Source organism: Chironomus tepperi, unplaced genomic scaffold (genome assembly GCF_022539635.2).
Source record: "Chironomus tepperi strain 1889 unplaced genomic scaffold, CSIRO-AGI_Ctep_v1 contig_11, whole genome shotgun sequence".
NCBI classification, from domain to species: Eukaryota; Metazoa; Arthropoda; class Insecta; order Diptera; family Chironomidae; genus Chironomus; species Chironomus tepperi.
Window position 1 is genome coordinate 850,927 of NW_027226133.1, and position 27,084 is coordinate 878,010.

Sequence of the window (27,084 nt, forward strand, 5' to 3'; positions counted from 1 at the left end):
AAAATCTATGTTCAAAAGGAAAAATCAAGAACCAAACTAAAACAACCATTAATTTCAGATTTTCAAAAAGCACAAACAAGCAATCACATCAAAGAAAAGTCAGTTAGTATCCACCAAAAAGACCAAATTTCTATTAAATAATGAAACTGAAATTGTATACTAATTAAATTAAATTAATTTGCATTGAATCATCCCACATAGAACTGCAATCATCATAAAACCTGTGTTCCAAATCCTCCTTTCATTATAGCAAAATTCATTTACCGCAACCACTTTAAAGTCATTAATCTCCATTTTTTCAATTATGAGCAATATAAAATCAACTTGCCATCAAGTCAAAATAAATGTATTTCCGCACAGAAAAATAAATATAAAAAAATTTGAAAAACTTTTCATCCACAGGATGAAGCTTTTTTGGTAAATCCCTCAAAATTTTTTCAGATTCCTCCATTTTGTAGAACATTCACTGATTACAACAAACTTTACTTTTTTAATTAAGTTAGGATTTCCACGAGAGAAGAAGTTAAAAAAAATTCTTTCCTTTTAGCTGCTGGTGAACGTGTGAGAATGTAAAATAAATCGATAATCTCATTGCAAAAAATGGTATTTTATGCATATATCAACAGAAGGATTGAGAATCTATTGCTTTACATTTGTAAACACTTAATCTCATTGAATCACATTTGATTGACAATTATCCTGGTGGAAAATTATCTCAATTTCAATTCTAATTTTATACAATACTGCAACTGTATAATCGCTAAAGAAATTGATGCAGACGGATGGGAAAATGTATTTAACTTAAAGCAAACAAGAATGCAATTGATGATTGAAAATTTTATAGTAAAAAATGCAGAGGGGGATAATTTTATTGGATGTCTGGCTTGTGGAATTCATGAATTAATGATCTTAATATTTGAGATTATCAAGTTAAGCTTTATCGATAGTTTTTATTTTAAATTGGATTTCTGTCAAACTTCTCAGCTATCCACTGATAGCACATTAGGAAGAGCATGTGACTGGAAATATTAAAGAACCAGGTTCGATTCTTTGAAGCTTCTTCTCTGCTTGGAATTTAAACCAATGCTTTAAATCAATGTCTAAATGTCAATGACCTTATGACACCAAAATAGCTGAGATGAGACTATATGTCTAACCCACAAAACTCAAAAAGAGAATTTGTACATGCTCTGTGATATGGTCAGTAATAGAGTCAAGTGAGAGACAGTATGCAATAATCTAAGCTCCAAGCTGGAGTATGGTTCGAGTAAGAAAGTAAGTAAATGGCGTTAAATTGACAGTGACTTTGACTTGGTGCTTGATTCAATTTAAATCCAATACTATGCCAGAGACAAGCCAGCCTGGTATCGGATTTAGTATTGATTAACCTCCTTTTGCTGGAATTTGTACAAGTTTTGTGATAAAGCCAGCAAAAGAGTCAGATGGAATGCATTTTGTAGCAACCTAGACTCCAAATCGGAGTTTGGTTCCAGTAAGTAAGTAAGTAACCTTCTTTTGCTATTTGGTTGTAGTATCTGAATAAAATATGCAGTTCTGGAATTCCAAGTACCCTTAAGCCTTATTAACATCATTTATGAATGATACCAAAGTAAAATTTCCATTTTCATGCATCAACGAAAATGCATTTGGAAATGGAAACTTAAAAAGAAAAAGTTTTTTAAACTCCTTTAGATTGTAGATGCTTGCACCATCTGCATAGCATTTAAATGGCATTTTTAATATCTTCCCTATTTTTTCTCTTCCCATGGTTTGGCAGTTCTTTTGAGGATATAAATTTTCCTCTCCTACATGTGCAAATGATTGAGAATAAAAAAAAAGGAGGAGAAAATTGTAATATTTACTAAAAGGCAAAAGCTGAAAAAATAATAATAAAGGAATAAGGAGGAAGAAAAGAAGATGGAAAAATAACTTTGATTGTAAGCAATGCTGACGTTGAAATGCCACAGACGGTAGATTGCTCAAAGGAAAATGTAAATATTCGCCTAAACGAGCGCTAATGCAATTTTCATACAGCTGAAATTTCATTTTTTTCCCATCATATTGAATGCGAGCGCATGTACATTCGATGTTATATATTTAGAGCGAACGATATCCGTAACACAGATACGAACATGTTAAATATAATATATGGATGGAAATATAAGCTCACATCTCGTATCTAATTTTTATATTTTGTTATACCTTGGAATAAATTAGCTTCAAAAATGATGAAATATTTGTCTAGACTTATCAAGGCGCATTTTGTAAGGAGTATAAGTGATGAAATTGAGTGAAATCGATCTGACACTTCAGTCTATTGTCTTAACTTTTCTATTCAATAATAGCAGGCAATATTGCCCTCAATAATAAAGATAAAAGCATTAATTTTCTATTCTCATGGGGTTTTTGTGTTGTATGAAATTTTATGCAGCATCTATTATCTGGTATGTATTTAACTTTTGAATTTAATGCGGATATGGCATTAATTCTGTCGGATAAAGAGTAGTAAACAAAACATTTTGCATATTTACTTGTGCATTACAGAAGCTTTTTTGCAGAAGGTTCGGTTTAAACTGGGATTTTGGGTGTAAATATGCTGAATTAGTGCACATTTTAAAGCACTTTGGTTCTGTAGTTTTAGAACGAATCAATGACCCAAATTTAAATGCACCCAAATGGCATTTATTTATGATTATTAGCCTTATTTTCTCTTTTTGTAATTTTCATAGAAAGTCGACTAAATGATATTCAGTTAAATTTAAGAAAAAGGAAGCCCGAATAGCACAAGACGGTTAATCAATCCAAATTCCGGCATTCTGCCAGATGTATGCCGCCTTGATGTCGAGTTTTGGATCGATTAACTGATTTATGTTATTCGGGAAGGTTACTAAAAGCACAAACCATTTGAGCATCTGCATTTTGTGGATTTTGATAGCTTTCAGCGGTTCTTAATATGACAATGCTGTTGATGCAAGTGCTTGTCCCTAAACATTAAATTTCGTCTTAAAAGCAAGGATCTGGTTTATTTTGACAATTATAATCATCTAAAGTCTATTTTTTCCAATCAATTACAGTGATTAGACAGTGATGGGCAACCTGAGCATAGTCAGTAAAGATAAGAGCTATTTAGCTGCACATACAAAGTAATTCATTCAATTAACTATCAAACTTATCCTCCGACATTCTCTTACATGTCATATTACAGCACTATGTTCAATTTAGCTAAATCTATTTTAAAATTTCCCAGGATAACTCCAACAACTTCCCTGTATAATCTATATCTAGTTACACATATACATTTGTCATCTGGTTTAAAAGAACCACTTTCCAGATTCCCAATAATTTTCATATAAATATTTTCTAATAGGAATTTAGGCTGAAAAACCACAGCGACGGTGAAGTTCTATTAGCTGAAGCTAAAAATTTTACAAACTCGATCAGCCGTCTAACCAAATTGAATTATACAGCACATATTGTTCAAATAGAAAATTTTGGCTGTTAAAAAAAAAGCGGCAAAAATCTACATTCTGCTCTCTCATTTCAATTTCAGAATGATGAGGCAAAAATTCGTTCTTTATTGTGGTGTTGATGCGATGAATATTTCCCTTGCCTTTATTTAATAAAAAAAATCAAGAATAAGAAAGCATTTCTTGCTTATTCTTCGTTTTTCCTACCTGTACAATGTCTCCCTGCTCGTGTCCGCTGGCAGTAAATGTTAGATGACATAAAAATGGAAATCGTTGTGGCGTTGGCACTTGAATTGAATATGTTCTACCAATATCGCCATAATATGTGCGATTGCAGACTGTAAACGACAGACGTCATGTCAAAAAATATAAATTTTATGTCTTAATATTATATAAAATGTCATACCTGTACAAAATTTTGGCTCATCACTCAAATCACCGCACTGATCGATTCCATCACAATATTTATCTAATGGTAAGCACAGCCCACTTCCTTTACATGCAAACTCTGATATTTTGCATGACCGTATCAGAATGATGAAATTTAATAACAAAATGCCACAAGCACCAAGCGTATCGTAACGGATGATCTGCAAAAAAATAAAAAACACAAAGTATGAAGAATCAATTATGGCAAAAAAATAAAATTCAGTTTTTCATTTTCATTCCCCATGAAAACTGAGTTTTAGGTTTTAATAGCAATTTGCTGCGCTGCTTTTTCTGTACCCATTTAATGATGTGGATGTATACATGCATATGAATAGGTATATACGGGCAATTATAAGTTGATAATAAATTATTATGATTACTCTATTAATTTTACGCGGTTGTATGCATTTTAATGAGTTTTACGGCTTTTTAAGCGCATAAGCTGGTAAGTTTATTTTTTTTTTGGGAATGAGAGAACAATGCCTCTTATTATGACATCTTTCCCAATGACAAATTATTGATTTCATGATAATTTCATTACGAATTGAAAATGACTCTGGTGCAATGAAATTATGTCTCCATGTATACATGCACAGTATATCATTTAATATATATTTTTCAACAGAGTTGTTGACTCGGTTTTGTCGGTAATTGAGTGAAGTTTATCCACACACAAAATAAGGACGTCTTTATGTCTCATGCCTTTATTTTGAATATCATCATGCTTGGCAAATATTTGAGTGCCTTTATTCATATGGCTCTTTTGTAGAGTTTATGTGGTTGGATTTATTATGTATTTTTTTGAAAACTTTTTGATAAGTAGGATCATTGTCGATTGTTTGAATTGTCATTGTCATTGTGATGTCCTTAATTATTATCTTTGTTTCTTTTGACAAAACTTTCTATTGTTTGAATGAGAATTCTATTAAAATTGGTAGTTTTATGCAGTTTTTTCGACAAAATCGATTACATTCATTTTTCCAAGTTTGGGAATGGATAGCGAATGTGAGAGACTAGTCACCTGGAAAGCCCACGATGTAAAAATAGCCGAATATCCACTCATAAACCTACTTGTCGGATTTGATCGAATTTAGACTGGAGAGAGAGTCACACTGGCCAACGGCTGGATTATCAACCTATTCTACACAGTCTGCTTTTCGGATCAATTTGTAATGGTTTTTAAACAAATCCCGAAATCAACTACTCAGGCGAGGCCGCAAACCCACCCAATCTTCTCAATTTTGGATTCGATGCAATTTCTGATTCAAATCCTGCATCTGAATCTCCAATTTTTCACAAACAACCCCTGACCATACTTCTGGTACTTAGTTAAAACATAATCTCATCAACGCTACCATAGTCCCACCATTTAAAAGTTTTACTATCGGTTATTTCCATAATACTCCGTCAAATCTCACAGTCAACTCAAATTTCATATGAATTCGAATAGATTAGAGTCTACTTTTCCATCCAAACTCCAATATACCTCAATCTCTCCACATCGCTATGTAGGATTCAACAATAACTGCACATCACGCAGCGGAAATGCATTGTAAGATTTCACATGTCTAGCTGAAGAGTCAAATTAATTGCAATAAATTTTGAAATTTTGCAGCTTCATAAATTTGCAGCAATCAATTATTCTCATCAACTACATCCTGAACATTCAAAAGTCAGAAACTATAGAATCAGCTAAACTAAAATAGAAGACAACACAATGGAAACCTGTTAAAACTCACTGAACGAGAAAATTATTGGATAAAAATAAACTTTTTAATAAAAATTCGACGCTTTCTACGATCTTCATTGTATGTGAACGGGACGATGATTTTGAAGGCAAAAGAATTCCCCTCTTGGATGCTAAAAAAGTTCCACGAATTCAATATTAAAATGGAAATTCAGCCTTAAAGTCTCATACCTCGCAGGTGTACATTTTCATCACCTTAAATAGATTCAAATTAATTTTTATCTATCGCCATCATATTTTAATAATAAAAAGAGTGTCAAAAACATTTCCCCTCTCAAATTTACCATGACAATCCACACCGATAACATCTCTGGTATATTTTAAATAATTTTTTTAACTCAATAACTCTTCATCATCAGTAAACATCTCTTAATTTCAATATTAAAGCAATAAAAATTAATGATTATGTTGCTATTATTCCGCATTCATCTACAACCCCATTAATTAACCAGTCGGAACAAAAAAAAGAGTTTCTCTCGAGGAATTTGTGGGCTGTTGATGTTCACAACACAAACAAAAAAAAATTTGAGTCCGGGATGCAGCAGGAGAAGACTTTTAAAAGCATGATTTCATTAAAAACTAAAGTAATTAAAATTAAAAAGTTTCTCATTCTGATTTTACAACTTCATTCATTCCTTTTCAACCTGAGACTCAATATTCTCACTTTTTTTTACTTCCTTTCCTTCGCCAGCTTTTAAAATTCTCTTTTCGTACCTTCTTTTCCATTAGTTTGATTATCTTTTAAGCTCAACATTTAACGTATGCTACAGTTATTAAAGGAACATTTTTTTTCTCTACTTCTGCTTTATACACACATTACACTTAATTTATTACTGCTTTATAGATGAAAATACCACAAAAACCTCAAAAAGCTCTTTTTTGCTTACTTTCGTTTTTCCATTTTTCAATATAAATTCTTTTTGGTGCGACTTTTTAAATGTATCAGTGTTGGTTATTGATTCTAGTTTTGTCTTTTTGTCTGTTGAATGCTGAGAATTGTCATGTATAAATATCAATTGTGCCAAACGTCTTTTAGGACTAGTAAAAGGTCTGTTTGACTAATTGATTCGACAAATGTCCAAAAACTCTGTAACTTTCGCCTTTGAGATGTCATAAGTTCGATTCCTATAAAAGGTCGATCTCAATAATTACATAGAGTGCTATCGATACCTCCCGATTTGAACAGACTCTATATCAACCCAAATACAACCAACGTCGAGACCAACTCGGCGTGATTTTGGCATGGTATCAAGTCAGTTAACCTGGGACCGGATTTTATTGCTATTAGTACTCGCTACCAACTTTATGGCACATGCATTATAGACGTAAACAAATGATACTTAGAAACCAATCATTTTCTCTGTCAATACCCGACAATCATCTTGACTGACACCATCTGAACTTTAAAAAGAGACCATGCTACTGCCAATTTGCCTAATATTTTATTCAAAATTTCAAAACTAAAACCATGCGCTTTCAATCCACGCACTCATATTCTTCACTACCAGTTATTCTCATTCGATATGAGAATTGATAAAGAAGAAAATGGGGTTGTAAATGGTTTGTATTCTACGATAAATGAAAAAAAAATAATGTAAAATGAACCGAATTTTATAGGGAGTGAATAAAAGTAATAGAGTTGAATTTTACAAATTTTAAGACAGGTATTGTGTGGGAAAATTTTTCAGTTAGTTTTTGCATTACTATAGATTGTAGTTTTGTAGGATGATTTACATGATAATATAATGATAAAGACTTTTAGCTTTCGACATGAAATGTCTGTGAATTGAAAAGGTTTCGCAGTAACTGCGAAATGATCAATCAAATATGTAAATTCAAAGGGGTTTAGGATATCACAAAAAATTGTTCAGTGTAAAAGAGCTTTTGATTTTTCTGTGAAAAAATATGTGATGCCTTATATGAATATAAATGTCAAATACATATTCCACAGAGTGATAATTCAACTTCCATTGAAGTCATTGAGCATAAGTTAACAATGTAAAATATTTCAAGAGAATTAATATTGACAATCGATGATACACGAGTTAGAGAGTTTAATTTTTTGTAAAAAGGAGATGCAGCCACACGAATGCAGCATGTAATTTAACTGGAAATTCATAAGCTAGTAACAAATAGGTCAGTTTAAATAAGCTGATGTTGTCAAACTAATATGAAAATTTGAATAATGGTAATGTTTTGGATGTCGATGCCTTTGAGCTTTTTGTGATGAAATCGAGGATGAAAATGACAAGAATGATGGAAGTGTAAATTTGGAATTTTACAATTTCTCAGATCTGAATTATGGAATTTTGTCATTAGGTCATTGACATATTACATTCATGAGAGTATGGAGAGAGTCAAAGTGGATTCAGAACTCTTGTATTGAGGCTTGTTTCATGTGTCTTGTGTCGTGTGTCATGCAACTTGTGTCTTATGTCATGCTTCCAAATGGAACCTTGTAGCACTCAGGAAAAGAGATTAAAGGTTAGGAGGTCCAAATTGAATCAGAACTCTGGTATCAGGTGTCATATGTCATGTGTCATATGTCATGTGTCATATGTCATGTGTCATATGTCATGTGTCATATGTCATGTGTCATATGTCATGTGTCATGTGTCATTTGTCATGTGCCATGTGTCTTTCAAACGAACCTCATTCCCATCTAAGTGCTATGTAATTTTCGTCGGTTCATTAGAAAATCTAATTTTAGGACTCATATTCCCGAGCTGATCTGCTGCTTCATTGTGCTATTCGAGGTCAAATGTAAATGAACTCCCACAACTTATCCTTACAACTAAAATTTCACTAAATTTTGTAAATTGCAGATTTTTTGACTCCCAAATATTAAAGTAATCAACTGCTTTATCAGATGACCTACTGCTTGCTGATTTCTTTTTTTTAATATTATTTATTCACAATAGCCAGATTTAATGTTATTCATTTTATGTTTTCAACCATTAAACGCTATTCGGCATTCGGAAGTAAGTCATAAAAATGAAATTGTATTGAGATGCTTGATAGCAGCACTTAAAAAAAGCTCAAACAATTGTAGTTTTATTGTGCTGACCAGTTTGTTGAGCATGTTGTTATGAACGAATCGGCAATAAAAGCTGTAATTTTTGTTGAAAAATAAAAAAATAAAAAACTTAAAGAACTCATCAAAATTTAATTCAATTCCATTAAGGATGAATTTGTACATCTGTGGTATTATCTCCCCAGAAAAAAATATGATGAGAGGTTTAAAACCTGTCAGACTTTTTGTCTATATTTCTTTAAAATGTATAAAACCATAGCAACATGCTTCCAAAAATAAATCTCAGCAAAAAAAGGGGCATCAATTTATCAAAAATTATCACTTTTTTAATAATTTTTAGCGCATTTTCTCAAATGGAAAGACGGTATTGTCCGTCCGTCTGTCCGTCCGTATGTCTGTCCGTCCATTTGTCTGTCTGTCTGTCCGTCCGTCCGTCTGTCCGTCCGTCCGTATGTCTGTCCGTCCATCTGTCTGTCTGTCCGTCCGTCCGTCCGTTCGTTCGTCCGTCCGTTCGTCCTTCTGTCTGTCTGTCTGTCTGTCCGTCTATCCGTCTGTCTGTCTGTCCGTCCATCTGTCCATCCGTTCGTTCGTCTGCGCCCAACAACTCCTCCTAATGTTTTGATTCTGTGCAGGGAAAATGCGATACAGTCGGTCACGAGTGACCACGTCTATACTAGTTTCCTTTCCAATTTCTAACTTTTTGTAAATGTTGCAGAAAAATCATTAAACGAGCCTCTTTGAAGTTATGGAATCAAAAAATAACTCAAGCAATGAAGGCGAAAAAATGGAAAATGGAAAGTCGATACAGAACAAAAAAGTGAAAACTTATCAACCCATTAAATTTATTATAGACCCTTCAATCAGCTTAAATCAATGATTGGCAGTGTCAGAAATTTTTTTTCTTTCCATCCTTCAAATTGCCTGTTTTGAAGAACAACCCTTTTTTCCTTTATTTTTACCGAGTTTTTAAGAAGCTTTCAAATTTTTTCTCGAGAAAAATTAAAATGTGGAAAATGGAAATAATATCACTATTTTGAATTAACACAAATGCCATAAAATTTGTGAAATAAAAGTCATAAAGATGGATGGAAAGGGAGAATTATGATTTTAAAATATTTATATATTCATCATCTAACATTTTAACTCATTTCAACATGGAAATTTTATGTTCAAAAAAAGTTTTCTTTTTCGGCTAACATTTTGTAGAAGAGATGCTTGTTTTGTTACTTTTTGTCTGTTTGTCACAAAATTAAAACATTCATTTTTGGAAGGAATAAACCGATTCAATCTATTTTGGCTGAATCGGTTATGGCTGAATCAGTTATGGCTGAGTCGGTTATGGCTGAATCGGTTATGATTGAATCGGTTATTTTTGAATCATTTATGACTGAAACTGAGCCGAAACACATTCAATTAACCTACAAACAATGAATGCGTTCTCTTCAGTCATAAATACTCAACCAATTTACTAGTTCCTCTTTTTCTACAAGCAGAATTATGAGACGGAAAATTTTCCAAAAAGGAAATTTTCAGTTTTCCTTTTCTTGTTGTTATTTCTCATATCTTTCTCCATTTTTTTCTGGCAAAAAAGGCAAATCAAGACAGCAGACCGCAGAGGTTTCTCAGGCAAGTACATTTGCTCCATTATATATGTATAATTTAGATACATTCGCACATCAAAGTTTGTTGTTTCTGTTGTGTCATATGATTTGCTACAATGTCACAGACGATGATGATGATAAAAATTAAGGTAATATGAAGCAGTAAAATTAAAAGCATGGAAATTATCTTACTCATTTGCACAAAAACCCATAAAGTTTTTTTTTTTACTCATGTTGTCATAACAAAATACATGATATGTGTATATATAAAAAAAATTGTTGGAATGTCAAATGGCATGTAGATGATTGGGGCGCATTCATGGTTTTATGGATAGTAAGTACTAAAAAATTAATTATCATTACTAAATGAGTCGTTAGTTTTTGGGGTAATTTCAGCGATGTTTAATGTTTTGTAGTAAAAATTGGATAACAATGCAGCTACTAGAGCTTATTACATGTACTTTTTTATAGACTGGGGCTATGTTTTAGGGTTTATGGTGTCTACAGTCGATTTTTGATGTTGAAACTTTCCACTGAGGTTGATATACATATAGTTCAGAATACATAATAGTTCAGAATCTAGAGAATTAGACAAGGAATATGCATGCCTTAAAGTATAGTCTAGATTATATTGAGCAATAAACTCCTAGAAACTTCTACAATGGACGTTGCTCAATCAATGAACTTGCCCTTTGTCAAATTATCTGTTGGACTAGTGCTGATGTCCAATACAACGATAAGAGCTGAATAGTGAGTCCTTGACAGAGAAAGAAGATTTAAATGTGCTTTGAGCCACGCTCCTTATCTACCCTTGGTAGCTCAGTGGTAGGAGCATGCGACTGGAAATCGTTCATTTCCTATAGGATGTAGGTTCGAGTCTCACTCGGACTATGTTGAGGAAAAATGTACTTATTCTCTAGAACCTTAAAAGTAGTAAGGTTCCAAACATCAACATCTAAAAATAATTTAACCTCAAATTAACTACAACCTTAAAGCAATCCGTCGACTTAAATCCACCATGATTTACATCCCTGCCTCAAAAAACCACCATCATTATTATCTAACAATCCACAAAATAAAGACAATCAAACACCAAAACTGTTAACTCATCAAACACTTATGCTGTAAATGTGGGATAGAGAGAATACACGAGGAAGAATACGAAGACCTAATTTGCCCAAAAAGCAAATAATAAATTCCATGAAGCATATCATTACGAATGTGAAAACTTTCTCACTCACCAGAATTATTTGTATATATATTTTATATATATATTACACGCTAAAATTAGTTAAATGGAAGGAAAGAGTTTTCTGCAAATAAGTTTATCAAAGCAAATGCGATATCATTAATCAAGTTTTATATATATAAGAAGTGTCAAGAGCATGAGAAGGCATAAGTAAGCGCTCAATCAACAACGTAATCTTTGTTTTGTGAAATTGATTGCTTAATATTCGGTGTTTTTATGAACTTACACCTTTACCAACCATTGTTTAATGAAATGCGATAATGACAAAGTTTCACTTCCATTCGTTCTTCTTTGTCGTTGTCGTCGTTGACTTGCTTCCTTTAAAAGGATGTGCATTTTATTAATTGAAATTATTAATGATGAAAATTATTCTTTGTAAAAAATAAACTTTTTGCAACAATAACAAAGATGTCTCGTCGTTTATCTGAGATGGAGGTGACAATAGCGATTCATAGCTATCATTTAACGAGACAAAAGACCTGTCAAGTAGCATCTAAATTGTCAATATCAATTTTATTATATCTTATACATTTATATCTTTTTTTGGTATAAATGCAATTATCTTGAAATTGATTTTGATTGTTGCTTGATGGTAAGGTAAATGACCTGATAACTGTACTCGAGGGTGAGTAGGAAATTCATTTCATTTAATAGAAGAAAAAATCATTATTAGGCTTCTAAAAACATAACGATACGTTACATTAACATAATTGTGTTTGCCTGAGGGATCCATTCTATTAGAGAATTTAACAAATGTTAAATTTATTGATGAACAATTTTGTTTTGGCAATAATTGGTGTACCTTTAAGTTTTGTAAAATTTACAAAATTTACAAATATAATTTTTCGGAAATTTGTGGAAATCAGGCTTGAAATTGTTGAAAGGTAAATTAATAATATTTATTCATGTTTTTTTTTGCTGGGATATGATACAGTTGTGTATTTATCTGTAACTTAATTAATGACAACTGTATGGATCCTCTTTTTGCAAGTCGATGTGTTTGCACTACCGTAAATTGGAGTTTTTGAGCAACTCCGTGTTATTGCTGTGACAGAAGCACAATTTTATTCCAAAGCTATTGCATGAACTTTGCAAGAAAAGCGGCTTCCCGGACCTTCAATCGGATTTCGGATCGATTACCAGATTTGTGCTTACATACAGAGCCTATGACAGAATCAAATGGTCAAATATTGACTTCTCAGTAGGTCATTCGGCAGCGTCATTCGAATCAAATTGCTTTAAAAAGTAAATAATAAAAGGAAATTAATTTCAACAATTTTCAGCCCTTTTTGGGAGCTGAATTTTCAAATAAAATATTCTATTCTACCCACTGCAATAAAACTAATCAAACACAAAAAAATGTAAATGAAATAAAATAATTTCTTTTAATAAAACTTTCAAAATTAACTTTAAAAATAATTCATTTGGTCTAGTTTGCTTGTGGCTATTTAATTTAAATGAAAAAGTTGTTAAACAATAAAATTATTGCTCATTGTGTGGAGTTTTGCATTTTACAGTTGTTGAATAAATTATAAACTATGTTGCTGATCGACTAGCATGTATGAGCTGTTATGGAAGGTATATGGTATTGAAATAGGCAAAAATTTGGTTCCAGACCAGGGTAACTCTAGTTTTAAGGCAGATTCAATGAATTCTAGCGTCAGACTAGAATTAGGTCGACCTTGTAATGGATTATCGGCCAGTTTTACATTGTATGCTTTCTGAATTTGTGTCAAACTGCTGTTATGTGTTGCTAATAGTTACAATGTAATAATTAATCTTAGTCTGCCTCTTTTTTTGGATTTACAGACATTTTATAAACTAATTTAAGTTTTTAATTACAAATTTTGTTCAGCAATACTTCAAAATTGGATTAAAAAGCAGAAAATTATGCTATTAACCACTATTTACCTTCATAAACAGAAAACTCCGTGACATTATCAAGTAACTCATCCTGAATTCTGTCATAAAGACAACAAAGACTCATACTCAATCATCTATGAAGGCTTCAGCTATTCTAACAACATTTTAATTAATTGTAACAACGCCAATGAAGCGTAATCATGTCATTAAATATATTTTTAATAATCTAGGTCGCATACATACTATCATCACCTCTTTAGACTTAATCACTGTGAAAAAAAAAAGTTGCTGTGACAGCAAATCTCATATCGCTCAGGTGATTTCATCTTTTCAGCTTTTCCTAACACCATATTGCTTTCACCTTCAAAATTACTTATTTTTTTCTATCATTACATTTGCTCTGTTTTTATTTTTTTTATTTTTTATTTTCTTGGAATTTGTTTATTATGACTTATTCGCATACAAAGACGTATTTTACTTGGAAAATATGTTGACGTCAATCGTGAAAGATTTACTGAAGCTTCAAATGTCTTAACTTTTGCTTTTTTTGTTTTGTTTATGAGAATATGTGTGATTAAAATACTGGAAATTAAGACATTGAGCTGGTTTGAAACGTTTTTTATGGAAGAGTGTTAAGAATAAGTCAACGGTTATTTGATATTTGAACTAATTATGTAGAATCAATTGACATAGAGTTGATTTCCCCCTTTTTTCCATTGTAAGTCCCCTTGAAAGAAAAGCTCAGTTTGTTTTCAATCTTCAAACAATAAAGTTCATAGAGATTCATCCAGTTATAGATTGTCTACTAAGTTCCTGCATTTACAAGTTACAGAAGTGATTCCAACAAAGCAATCAAATGAATCTCAAGCTAATAAATTAAAGTTTAAAGTTTTCAATCCAATTTTCATCAATTTCACACAAAATATGATGAGACATTCAAAAATTAAAAATCCGTTAAACATCATTTCGCTTCAAATGATGCAAAACATTTAAAAACATTTACTTCGTTATAAAAACTAATCTAAAATGAATAAAAGAACTTAAAGAAAAACAATTTATATCATGATTTCATAATCTTATCTCTATTAAACATTCACGTCAGCATCTGCTAAGAGCATACAAAAGAGATATTTGTAAAGCTTCATCAATTCATTGCTTGTCACACATGTGCAGCTTTTGTTTCTGTAAAGCGCGCATCAAAAAGGAGAGAAAAATAAAATAAAATAAAATCTTGAACGGAAGTAAAATCCGTACATAATGCTCATATCATCTCGTTACCATAATAATCATTTGCTTGAAATCTCACTCTGATAAGTCGAGAAGAAAATCATCCCCATCATCATCATCATAGACGTTACCGCACATTCTATTGTATTTTTTTTATAACAAACCAAATTGTATGCATGCATGCTGTATGTGATGTTAGAAATACATTCAATTGTTTGCATTGCAATTTATTACATAAGAAACATTTATGTATTGTTGATCTATAACATGATGTAATATAAAGAAAATTTTATTTTCTTATTGTTGCAAAATTTTCAATGTTTAAATGTGAATATGGGCTGAGTATGCTGATGGGATGGGAATGTGAGTAGAAACAGATATGTAGGATGTATTGATGTGAATGGGTGTAAAAGAAAGGAGCAAAAAAAGAGAGGAAAAGGATCACGTAGAATTTGAACAATGCTTATCAATTGCTCCAAGAATGAAGAAAAAAAAAGGATGTTGAACAAGCTTTTTTTTTCACACACCCGCTTCGGAAATGTCACACAATTGTATTCACATGTGTGCGATGACAAGCTTCATAGCAATTATTGTTAAGCACGAACTATTGTAGAGAATGATAATAAAAAGTATGGAAAGTATCATCATCATCATCAGCACATGAGACATAAATGTATATGTGTGCAAATGGGTGTGGAAATTTTTTTTATTTTTTATTCTTCCTGTTTATAATTTTCTGTGGTTAATAAAAAAACAACAAAAATATATATATGAAGTATATAAAAGTTTTTCATTCCGTAACTTTTTCATAATTTTCTTGTTGAGGATTTTTAAACACACAAAGTTTTAATACGGAAAATTTGAGAGCTTTCAGTTTTTTTGGAAGTTCTTATTTCGTTGCTTTCTTGTGTAAGATTAAGAAAGTTATTGGGAAACGCACAGCGAGAAGTTTTGTTTTTGGTATGTAATTTAAAGAGATTTTTTGGCGAATTTTTTAATTCAAATTTTCTATTTTAGATATGAAAATTGATCATTCAAAGTTTGAATTTTACAATTTTTATTTAATTTTTTGCAATTTTTGGAAAGAAGACAACTTATTAAACGATTTTTGCAATTTTAATTTGGAAAAAATCTTAGAAATTACGATTTTTAATTTGAAAACAACTGTAAATTTTATCAATTTTTAGAACAATATTCTGAATTAAATTGAAATTCTACAAATTGAAATAAAATTAAAATTAAAAATTCCGAGATGAAATTCAAACAACTTCTCTGCTACAAGCACAAAATAAAATCCAACTCGCCCTTATTCATGTAAAATAAAAACTGTAAAAAACTTTCCAGAATTTCAAAATAAACATATTGAAACTTTCAAGGTAATTCATTTGAATTGAAAACAGACAATAAAACATTTTCTATTTGACTTTTCTTTACATTATAAAAGATTTTCCGAATGAAATAACTTTGATTGTTCCATATCATTGAATTCTTCTTGTTTTAAAAAAAATTGAATAATAAAATAATACTGAAAATCGCTTAAGAGGGTAATCAGTTGAAAGCTTTCCGATGAAATTCCAAAACAAATCTTAATCCAACATCTCGGAAAGATGAAATATATGCAATGTCGACAGAAAAGAAAATGCGATGTTCGATCGCAAGCCCCGAGTACATTCAAAAACATCTTTTTATTTCATATTTTTTTAGCTTGAAGTCATTTGCGAAAGCTTTTTTGATTTGCTGATGCCCTCTGATGCTGACAAGACCACACGCTTATGGGGGTGTACAGAAATAGAATCTTAAAGATTTGTAAATTTTGATAGCAAAATAAGAAAATTTCAATGAATATTTTAGAATTAAAAAGCTTTTAAAAGCTTTTATTTACATAAAAATCATTAATTGATATTTTTTAAAGCTAAGATTTTATCATTTCAAACCTTAACAGCATTAATCATCTTTTATGTATTGACAATATTTGAAATATAGATAATCTAAAGCTAATAACAATTTAGCAAATATTTGCGGCTATTAAAGATAAAGTCAGCATAAATATATCGGTATTTGGTGTTCTTAAGGATCAAATTGTCACTAAGTTATGTTAAATAAACTGTGTGGGTTAAGATATGATTACCATGGAGAGAATAATTAGATTAATTTCGAATTTCATACTCTGTCATCTACTTAATGATATAATATGTTGCAATGTTTATGTCTTTTTGGAATGTTGTTTTACGGACATGTGTCCATTAATAGATAAGTAACCTATAGCAAAATTACTGAACTGATTATAACTCAGTCTTTCTAGTTCAAATGACCTTAATATTGCATAATAAGGTTCAAGAAATATTCTTAACGACTAAAGTTTTGAAACAATTTTTTGGACATTCGTAAACAGCGCAATGGGCTTGCTAGGGCACCGCTAAGTTGCCGTGTTAACGTGAAGACGCAAAATTATCCTGATATCAACATAATGTCTGATTTTGATCCATCTTTACGGCGCATTGTGTCGCTCAGGGATTTAGTATCGAGAGAAAGGTAAGCATGACATTGATTACTTCTAGTGTTTGAAACAACATGAACTATAGATAGATTTTGATACAGTATTGCACTTGGTACGATAATTAGCACCGGATAATAAGCGATAGAGCCAGTTTCAGACAGCACCTTAGGCAGATCACAATTGAAATCTGTGTTTTCTTTGGGTAGGTTCTCAACTTTGAATTTCAACTCCGGATAATACACCAACGCACTTAAGCTACAACACTATTTCCCAACAAGCACACCGTGATGACTAGGACATCCTACGTCGCATTGACTCATTTTTGCATCGACAATCCTCATTTTACCTCCTCTCATCCAGAAAACCACATCGTGTTGGCCAACACACGTCTATGTCACCGTAAGATCTCTATTAACCCTTTAAAAAGTAAGATCCAAAGTTGTCTTGATGACACCATGATACCTAGTTTTTATCCATTTTTATATCGAAAGATGCAGCTCGCTGTATCATGCCGCTCGGATTTATGACAATATTATTCCAACAATCCTAACTCCACAACAAGCAACCATTATTCATATATTACGAAGACATTGTTCTCTCAACTACTTAAAAGCTCCCAACGACACACGAGAACCTCCAACTTTTTGAAAAAACTTTTCCAATGACATTTATTATTATTATTTTTCAAACTATCGACAATGAGCTTGTTGTCATGTATGGAATAATAGCAACATTCATTATGAGATTACTATATTGTATTATATTCTCAACCGCTTCTTTTCCGTTAGCATTATTCAATAATATTAATTAATCACATTAATAGCATGATATATTCATAATAATGGCATGAATAAAATAAAGTTCATCCCCAAACGTACATATATGCATAAATATCATATATAGAGATAGAGAATGGAAGGAAGATACTTACCATATTTCTAAATTCAGCTTCACTTGCTTAATATTCTACACACTTGCTTGATTCTTCTTACTGACTCGGTTCTCTATTACAAAAACATAAATTTATTTTTCTTGTGCTCTGCTCTCGTTTATCTGACTCTTGTGCTGCTCGCCTGTCGAGATAGGAAACTCTTTTGTCTCAATTTGTAGTTCAGAGATGATTACATTGTGCATTCCTAATAGATGACATTAATAACATTCACATAATCCTCCTTCAATTATTACAAATTTTTTTGATAAATTTTCACTTTAAATTATCGTCAATGCATCATATTTAGCACATAGGATGCTTCTATTAATTTCACATTCGTTCTATTTATTCCTTGTAATCCCGATGATGATGTTGTTGACTAAAAAAAAAATTCTTTTTAAATACACTCAGAGAAATATTTTGATGAAATATTGCCACATCGATTAGACTGAATAGATTATGTGCAATAAGTTCCACATCCACTGATACTTTTTATTGATGATGTAAATTAAATTTAATTGAATGCGTTTTATGTGAATCTCATATTCACTCATTCATTCACTGGAACAAACTTCTTCTCTCTTTTTTTTATGTTGTGGTTTATTATGTATGTATAGCGTACTTATACTTGTTTTATCTTGTAATCACTCAATTTCTATTCATCATATCCTTACGTACTAAACATAAACACAAATTTTAATTTAAGTCAATGGTACTGCCAATGACGCATTTAAATACTGTTCATTCTCAATTTGCATTTCTCTCCCACTTCTGATCAGCCTTTTTTATTTAGCCTCGATAATGACGATATAAAAAACGCCACATTATATATTCTGGATCCAAAAAACAAAAAAAAAGAAATATATATGAACGACAAACAAGAAGGAATATAAAATTTACATTATATATGTATGTATATTGTAATATTGCAGAACGAAGTGGCAGAGAGAGAGATGGAACAAGAGAAAATGAGAAAACGTGCACATAAAATCTAAACTATAAGCACAACTTTACTCACAAAAAAAAATTATTTGTATCTGAGGATGTAGGCTGGATGGAATGAAGCGCAGTTTTAGAAAGGAATATAAAAAGAGATGAATTACTGAAGTAAAAGATTTTTTTTTTAAATTTCAATTGGGAATTGAACCCATACTTCATTAAAAGAATTGGACATTGAACCAGTCTTGTTATTCAACTTAATAAATTGACTTAACATTACTGAACATATCGATATGGCAACTAAAACAACCTATACTATTAGAACCAAATAGCGATCACATGAAATATACATAATTATATTTAAGGAACCTCATATAATTAAAAACCCTCAATACCCAAACATTCGGATGCTGTTATTATTGGGTTTGTAAAAAATTGCAGACCAGCTGACTAAAAATTCCAACCTTCAGACTTGGACGAACTAAAGTTGCAGCCGAATAAGAAGGCCTTTGCATCTAAAATTCAGAATAAGTAGACATGGAGTTCCTGGTCGAACCCTTTTTTATTGATATTCTAATAAAAAGGTCCTTAACAGTCCTTAGGAGGGCATAATTATAATTTAGTACTAGATTCGGCTTCAATTCAGGCCTAAATAGCTCTATCTGTTCCCAGACAGCATGAAAAGATTAGTTAATCGATAATCCAGCACCAATCCGGCGAGATTCTGACCATGTACCAAATTAGGTTTGAATTCAATCCCTAATAGTGACTACCACTTGTCTCAGAACAGCACAAATCGATTAGTCGATTGCATATCCATTCCCAGACCGGCATCACTATAACTAGGTACTGGATTCACCTTAAATTCGCAATCATGAACATAATTATTTAAAAATAATTTCAGAACAACCCCAACTTATATAAATATGAAAGTCCTTTTGCATCCAAACTGCCATTACATCATCCAACCAACCCACAAACCCCATAAACTGTATCCAAATATGCATTAGTTGTGCGAAAATGTGCTAAAAAATATTTATATAGATGTATATCGACGAGGGGTAGTTATTGTTTATTGAAGGCTTTTTTTCACAAAAAAAAAAGAAAATTTCTCTCAATTTTAATGCTATGCATGTGCTTGTGCCTGTGTTTGTTCACTTGAAAATAGAGATTTTCTGCTGATGATAATACTGATATTATTATTATTGTTATTATTATTTTTATGTTGCTCTATATTCATTTAAATTGGTTGTCTATCTCTCATGTTTATTAATATATATATTTTTATATTAGGTAGACGACTGTAGACTCTTCTATGGACTGAAATATTGTGTACAGTTCAAACAACTCTCGTTCAGGCTTCCAATGTGTTGAGATTTTTCATCCAAAAAATATATACTGTTTTTAAGCTTAATACACACATATGTATCTAGGTATTATGCTACTTCTGCTTTTAGTTTTTATTTTTTATTTTTTTTTTTTTTTCAAAAAAGCTTTTATGTTGGGATTCTCATATAATTCTGCAGTGCGACAATTTGTAAATTTTTGGTCACAACCTGAAATGAAAATAAAAAAAGAGAAAAAAAAATCTGTTAAACATTATTCAGAATGAGGTAAAGCTTTTTATAAAATATCATTGTGTACATAAATGCACACATAAAATCCTATGTTTGGGTATATATGTGAGTGGATATGGCAAATTATATTTATGCAAGGTTGTGAAAATTATAATCAAAAAAATAAAAAACATAATGGAAAACATAAAAAAATTTCAGATGAAATAAAAAAAAAGTTTAATTGAATTTTAGCGGTTTTGTGAGCGAATAAACAATGAAATGTTGGTGATTATTTGTCATGAGTCAAAGGCCATGACGCATATTGTATTGTGGGTATGCAAACTTTTTTTTTATTTGGTTTTTAATTGAAACATATCATCAACGGAATTCACAAGTTTGAATTTTCGGAATTGGTTATTTTGATATCATTTTGATTGAATATTAATTTCATGGAATTGCTGCGATGGCAACTTGTTGGAAGCTTTAAATGGTTTCAAAATAAATTTAATTGCATCAATTTTATGATAACTTCTTGATAAAATCATCAATTTTTATGAAAAGGTTCAAGTTTACTTAACGATAATTTTAACGGATTTTTGAAATTTGAATCAGTGAATTTAAAATTTAACAAAATAAATTTAAATTCGTCAAATTCATGATAAAATCATCAATTTCTATCAAAAAATTCAAATTTCACATAACTTCAATTTTAACGGACATTTCAAATTTGAATCAGTAACCTTAAAAAAAAATCTCCACTTCAAAAAGTTTTTCTCCATTTTTTCAACCTTAATCTATTCATTTTCCTGTTTTTCATCCTCATGCATCCATAAAAAGATGGCAAGAATAATCTACAACTATTTCATGTCTACGGCAGCCAAATAATCTCAAGTTATGCGTCTTCAGTTAATTTTCCCCATTCAGCCCCAATCTATAAATCATACAAAACGTTTTCGTGAATGAATTTATATAGTAGAATTATGCTAAAAATATATATTCACCACCAACATTTGCTTTTTCATTTTCATTGTGTCAAATGAATAATTTTTTTTGTTTTTCATACCGGAAATCAGACTAGTCGAAATAACAATAATATGAAAAAATTAAAGAGAAAATTGTATTTATTGACGAGATGCACGAAATAATGTTGAATATTCAACATTAAATAAAATTTGATATCTAAATTACAATAATGGTTTATTAAAATATCATGTCTTAATAGGGAAGTCTCTTAATTGAATCGAATATTGAATAAATGACTAGATATAAATATATAAATAGGAAAAAGGTAGGAAGGAATGTCACAAATTTACAATCGAAGCGGAAGACAATGAAACTATGGAGACACATGTTTATCATTTATACTGCTTAAAGATAATTAGTGATGAATTGAGTCGGATTTCAGTATTGCTTATGTTTCGACTTCCCGTAAACTTTATGAACCTTACATAATTCATCATCAATGTACAACAATGTTGTATTTTTCCAGATATTGATTTCATATTTTATTTTACTTTTTTTGGTTCGTTTATTCCCTTATTTAATCTAATTATTTATTGTTTGGAGTAATTTTACTACATCCTTAATAAAAATATATTCAATGATACGCGAAATGGTCAAATTTACAGATACATGAATAATGATGTGAATGGCCTTTATACTGAATAATCTGCTTTGAGATAGAAAATTATGCTTTGAGAGGACAATGAACTTTTAACAAATAAATTTCAATTTTCGAAAGTTAAATTTAGATTTTCGAAAGTTAAATTGTGATTTTCGAAAGTTAAACAATGAAATGTTCGGTAATTATTTGTCATGATTTTCGAAAGTTAAATTTCCATGACGCATATTGTATTGTGGGTATGCAAACTTTTTTTTTATTTTGGTTTTTAATTGAAACATATCATCAACGGAATTCACAAGTTTGAATTTTCAGAATTGGTTATTTTGATATCATTTTGATTGAATATTAATTTCATGGAATTGCTGCGATGGCAACTTGTTGGAAGCTTTAAATGGTTTCAAAATAAATTTGATTGCATCAATTTTATGATGATTTCTTGGTAAAATCATCAATTTCTATCAAAATTTCGTATTTTATACAACTTCAATTTTAACGGATTTTTTAAATTTGAATTCTTAAATTTAATATTTAACAAAATAAATTTAAATTCGTCAAATTCATGAACTAGATACTACTGGATCTTGTTTTTATCTATCTGGAAGGTATATGGATCCTACTGGATCTTATTTTGATAGTTTGGAAGTTGGATCCAACTGTATCAATTTCTGGAACGATATATGGATCCTACTGGATCTCATTTGATAATCTGGAAGTGAACTGGATCCTACTGGATCTTATTTTTATGGGTCTAGAAAATGGATCTCCACTGGATTCATTTTGATAGTCTGGAAGTGAACTGGATCCTACTGGATCTATATTTTTATGGGTCTGGAAGGTATATGGATCCTATCTATTCAATTTATTGGTTTAGAAGTGAATTGGATCCTTTCTTGTTTTTCATGGGTCATGCATCCTGCTGGATCTCAATAGTCTGGCAAGAATGAACTGGATCCTACAACTTATTTTTATGGGTCTACGGCAGCCAAATACTGGATCTCATTTTGATAGCCTAGAAGTGAATGCGATCCTACTTTATGGGTTAGAATTGGATCCCCACTGGATCAGCCAATAGCCTATAAGTCACTGGATCTTATTTTTATGGGTCTAAAACGTTATGGATCCTACTGGAATTTTGAAGTCTGGAAGTGAACTGGATAGTAGATCTTATTTTTATGGGTCTGGAAGGTATATGGATCCTACTGGATCATTTTCAGCCTGGAAGTGAAATGGATCCTACTGGATCTTATTTTTATGGGTCTGGAAGGTATATGGATCCTACTGGATCTCAATTTATTGGTTCAGAAGTGACTGGATCCTAATCTTTTTTTATGGGTCTGGAAGGTATATGGATCCTACTGGATCTCATTTTGATACTGGAAGTGAACTGGATCCTACTGGATATTTTTACAATAATATGGATCCTACTGAATCTCATTTTGATAGCCTAGAAATGAACTGGATCCTACTGGATCTTATATGGGTCTAGAAGGTATATGATCCTACTGGATCTATTGATAGTCGAACTGGATGCTACTGGATCTTAATTATGGGTTAGAAGTTATATGGATCTACTGGATCTCATAGCCTAGAAGTGAAAATCCTACTGGATTTTTATGGGTCTAGAAGTTACAATAATGGTTTATCCTACTGGATATCATGTCTTGATAGTCTGGAAGTTGGATCCTAATTAATGGGTCTAGAAGTTATATGGATCCTACTGGAATGAGTAGCCTAGATAGTAAATATCCTACTGGATCTTATTTTTATGGGTCTAGAAGTTATATGGAAATCTCATTTTGATAGTCTGGAAGTGAACTGGATCCTACTGGATCTTATTTACATGGGTCTAGAAGTTATATGGATCCTACTGGATCTCATTTTGATAGCCTACAATGAACTGGATCCTACTGGATCTTATTTTTATGGGTCTAGAAGGTACATGATCCTTTATCATTTATGACTAGCTTGGAAGTGAACTGGATTACTGGATCTTATTTTTATGGGTCTGAGGTATATTGATCCTACTCGGATCTCAGTATTGCTAGCCTGGAAGTGAACTTCCTTCCTTATTTTTATGGATCGTAGAACTTATATGGATCCTACTGGATCTCATTTTCATAGCCTGGAATTGGATCACTGGATCTTATTTTTATGGGTCTACAAGTGAACTGGATCCTACTGGATCTCATTTTGATAGCCTAGAGTGAACTGGATCCTTCTGGATCTTCATATTTTATGGAAGGTTTATGGATTACTGGATCTTATTCGTTATGGGTCTGGAAGGTATATGGATCCTACTGGATCTCATTTTGATATGGAAGTTCCTACTAGATCTTATTTTTATTTGGAAGGTAATAGATCCTACTGGATCTTATTTTTATGGGTCTGGAAGGTATATAAATCCTACTGGATCTCATTTAATTGGTCAAGTGAATGGATCCTACTGGAATGTATCTGGAAGGTTTATGGATCCTACTGGATCTTGTTTTTATGCATCTGGAAGGTATATGGATCCTACTGGATCTCATTTTGATAGTCTGGAAGTGAACTGGATCCTACTGGATCTTATTTTTATGGGTTTAGAAGTTATATGGATCCTACTGGATCTCATTTTGATAGTCTGGAAGTGAACTGGATCTTACTGGATCTTATTTTTATGGGTCTGGAAGTTATAAAGATCCTACTGGATCTCATTTTAATGGTCTGGAAGTGAACTGGATCCTACTGGATCTTATTTTTATGGGTCTGGAAGTTATTTGGATCCTATCTTGTTTTTATGCAGTCTGAAGGTATATGGATCCTAATCTTACTTTTTTCTAGAAGTGAACTGGATACTGGATTCATTTTTATGCATCTGGAAGGTATATGGATCCTACTGGATCTTATTTTGATAGTCTGGAATCTCCTACTGGATCTTGTTATGCATCTGGAACTTGGATCCTACTGGATCTCATTTTGATAGTCTGGAAAATTCCTACTGGATCTTATTTTTATGGGTCTGGAACGGATGGATCCTCAACATTTTATTGGTCTAGAAGTGAAGATCCTACTGGATCTTATTCTCTTAGTCTGGAAGTGAACTGGATCCTACTTTCTGGAAGTGAACTGGATCCTACTGGATCTTGATATGCATGCTGGAATATATGGATCCTACTGGATCTTATTTCATCCATAGTCTGGAAGTCACGAACAACTGGAATGCATCTGGATAGTATATGAAATCCTACTGGATCTCATTTTGATAGTATGGAAGTGAACTGGGATACCTCCTGGAAATGGGTCTGGAAGGTATATGGATCCTTGGATCTCATTTTGATAGTCCAAAAGGTAACTGTATCCTACTGGATCTTATTGCGAGCGAAGCTCAGCCCGGCTCGTATAGTGATCTATAAAAACTGTAATCTACCCAAGTCGGGCGAGCGAAGCTCAGCCCGGTTCGTATTGATATATTGACTGTAATCTGCCCAAGACGAAGTTGAGCCCGGCTCGTATATGATTTATAAAAGTACTGTAATCTATCGGGCGAAATAGCTCAGCCCGGCTCGTATAGTGATATATAACAGTACTGTAATCTGCCCAAGTCGGGCGAGCGAAGCCCGGCTCGGTTTAGTAATCCTCACTGTAATCTGAGTCGGGGGAGAAGGGAGTAGAAAAATAAAAGCTCGAAAATCAATAGTTATATCGGACTTGTTGAGCGAAGCTCACAAATTTTACTTCAGATCGGAGCGAAGCGAGTGAAGGCGTGAAAACATGAAACTGCATATCTATGAAAATATGTTGCCGTTAGAAACGGTTCGAGCGAAGCTCGAAATTAATAGTTGTTCGGACTTGGTTTCACAAATTTGAACGGAGTGAAGCGATGAAGGCGTGAAAATTTTCTCAATAGAAACTGCTTTATGTTTGATCAAAGTCATTTAGTAATAATTTGAAACACTTTGAGATCATTACAGGAGATAAATATATGTCTCTAATTTAATTGTATGTTTAATTAATTTATTTAAATTTCTGTTCCATGGTCTCAACAGTCCTTTTGATCCTAGACAATTTGCTTAATTTTTTAATTCATAATCATAAATATAATCAACTTACTCGTTCTTATTCATCAATTAATTTTTACTAAACTGACTTAGTAATTAATTTCACGTTTAAGATCTACTTTTCATGACTTTTTCCTTTCAACTCTCTGTCTAATTTTTTCTTATAGCATTCAATTCTGATTTTTATGGCAACTTTTGAATATAACGTTAATATTTGAATTCAAAAAATACGTTAATTTTCCTTGAATTTCAATTGAATTATTAAAATGATCCAAAAACAATGTAAAGTGTTAAAAAATCCACCCAGGAAAAGGAATGGATGGTTTGAAAATGTTTCCATAGAGAAATTGTTTAAGTCTACGTATATTGCCATTAATTAGTATTGTCATGAAATAACAATTTGATTAGTTATTACTATTCTTACGTCTAAGTCAATCTAATCTTCATGCTATTAATGTATACTCAATTAACTATAATTTTGAGTCTAAATATGTTACTTATGCTGATATTGTTCAAATATGATACAGTTATCAAAAAAAAATTGACATCAGTTTCTCAAATAGTTGCATAAACTAAATGGTAACAATTATGACAATAATAAAATAGTATAAACTATCTGATGTCTGCTATTGTCATATATTCATAGCATTCAGCATATCTTAAATAAATCCCGGTCAATTTTATACATCTTGAGATTTTCCTTCTGTTGTCACATGATTCCAATTTTTGTTGCTGATCTAATTTCTTGCTTCCATCTAAAGATTCTGTAATCCGCATCTATAAAGCAATATATATCATGTACTGACACTAATATTACGTGTCTCATCTAGAAATATACATTAATTAAAGGGATTAATTTTTCTGTAAAATATTATTATATTTT

The 27,084-nt window shown here is 31.6% G+C and overlaps 1 protein-coding gene across 2 annotated transcripts in view; it reads right to left on the reverse strand.

Moving 5' to 3' along the window:
- LOC139087829 (uncharacterized) overlaps nt 1-27,084 on the reverse strand; it is a 124,955-nt gene that overhangs the window by 25,369 nt on the left and 72,502 nt on the right. For both annotated transcript variants that reach the window (XM_070636763.1, XM_070636752.1), the window contains exons 2-4: nt 18,046-18,878; nt 3,874-4,057; nt 3,675-3,805 (exon numbers count right to left, since the gene is read on the reverse strand). In XM_070636763.1, coding sequence (XP_070492864.1) covers nt 3,675-3,805; nt 3,874-4,057; nt 18,046-18,048 — 318 coding nt within the window. In that variant the 5' untranslated portion in view covers nt 18,049-18,878. The remainder of the gene's footprint in view (nt 1-3,674; nt 3,806-3,873; nt 4,058-18,045; nt 18,879-27,084) is intronic.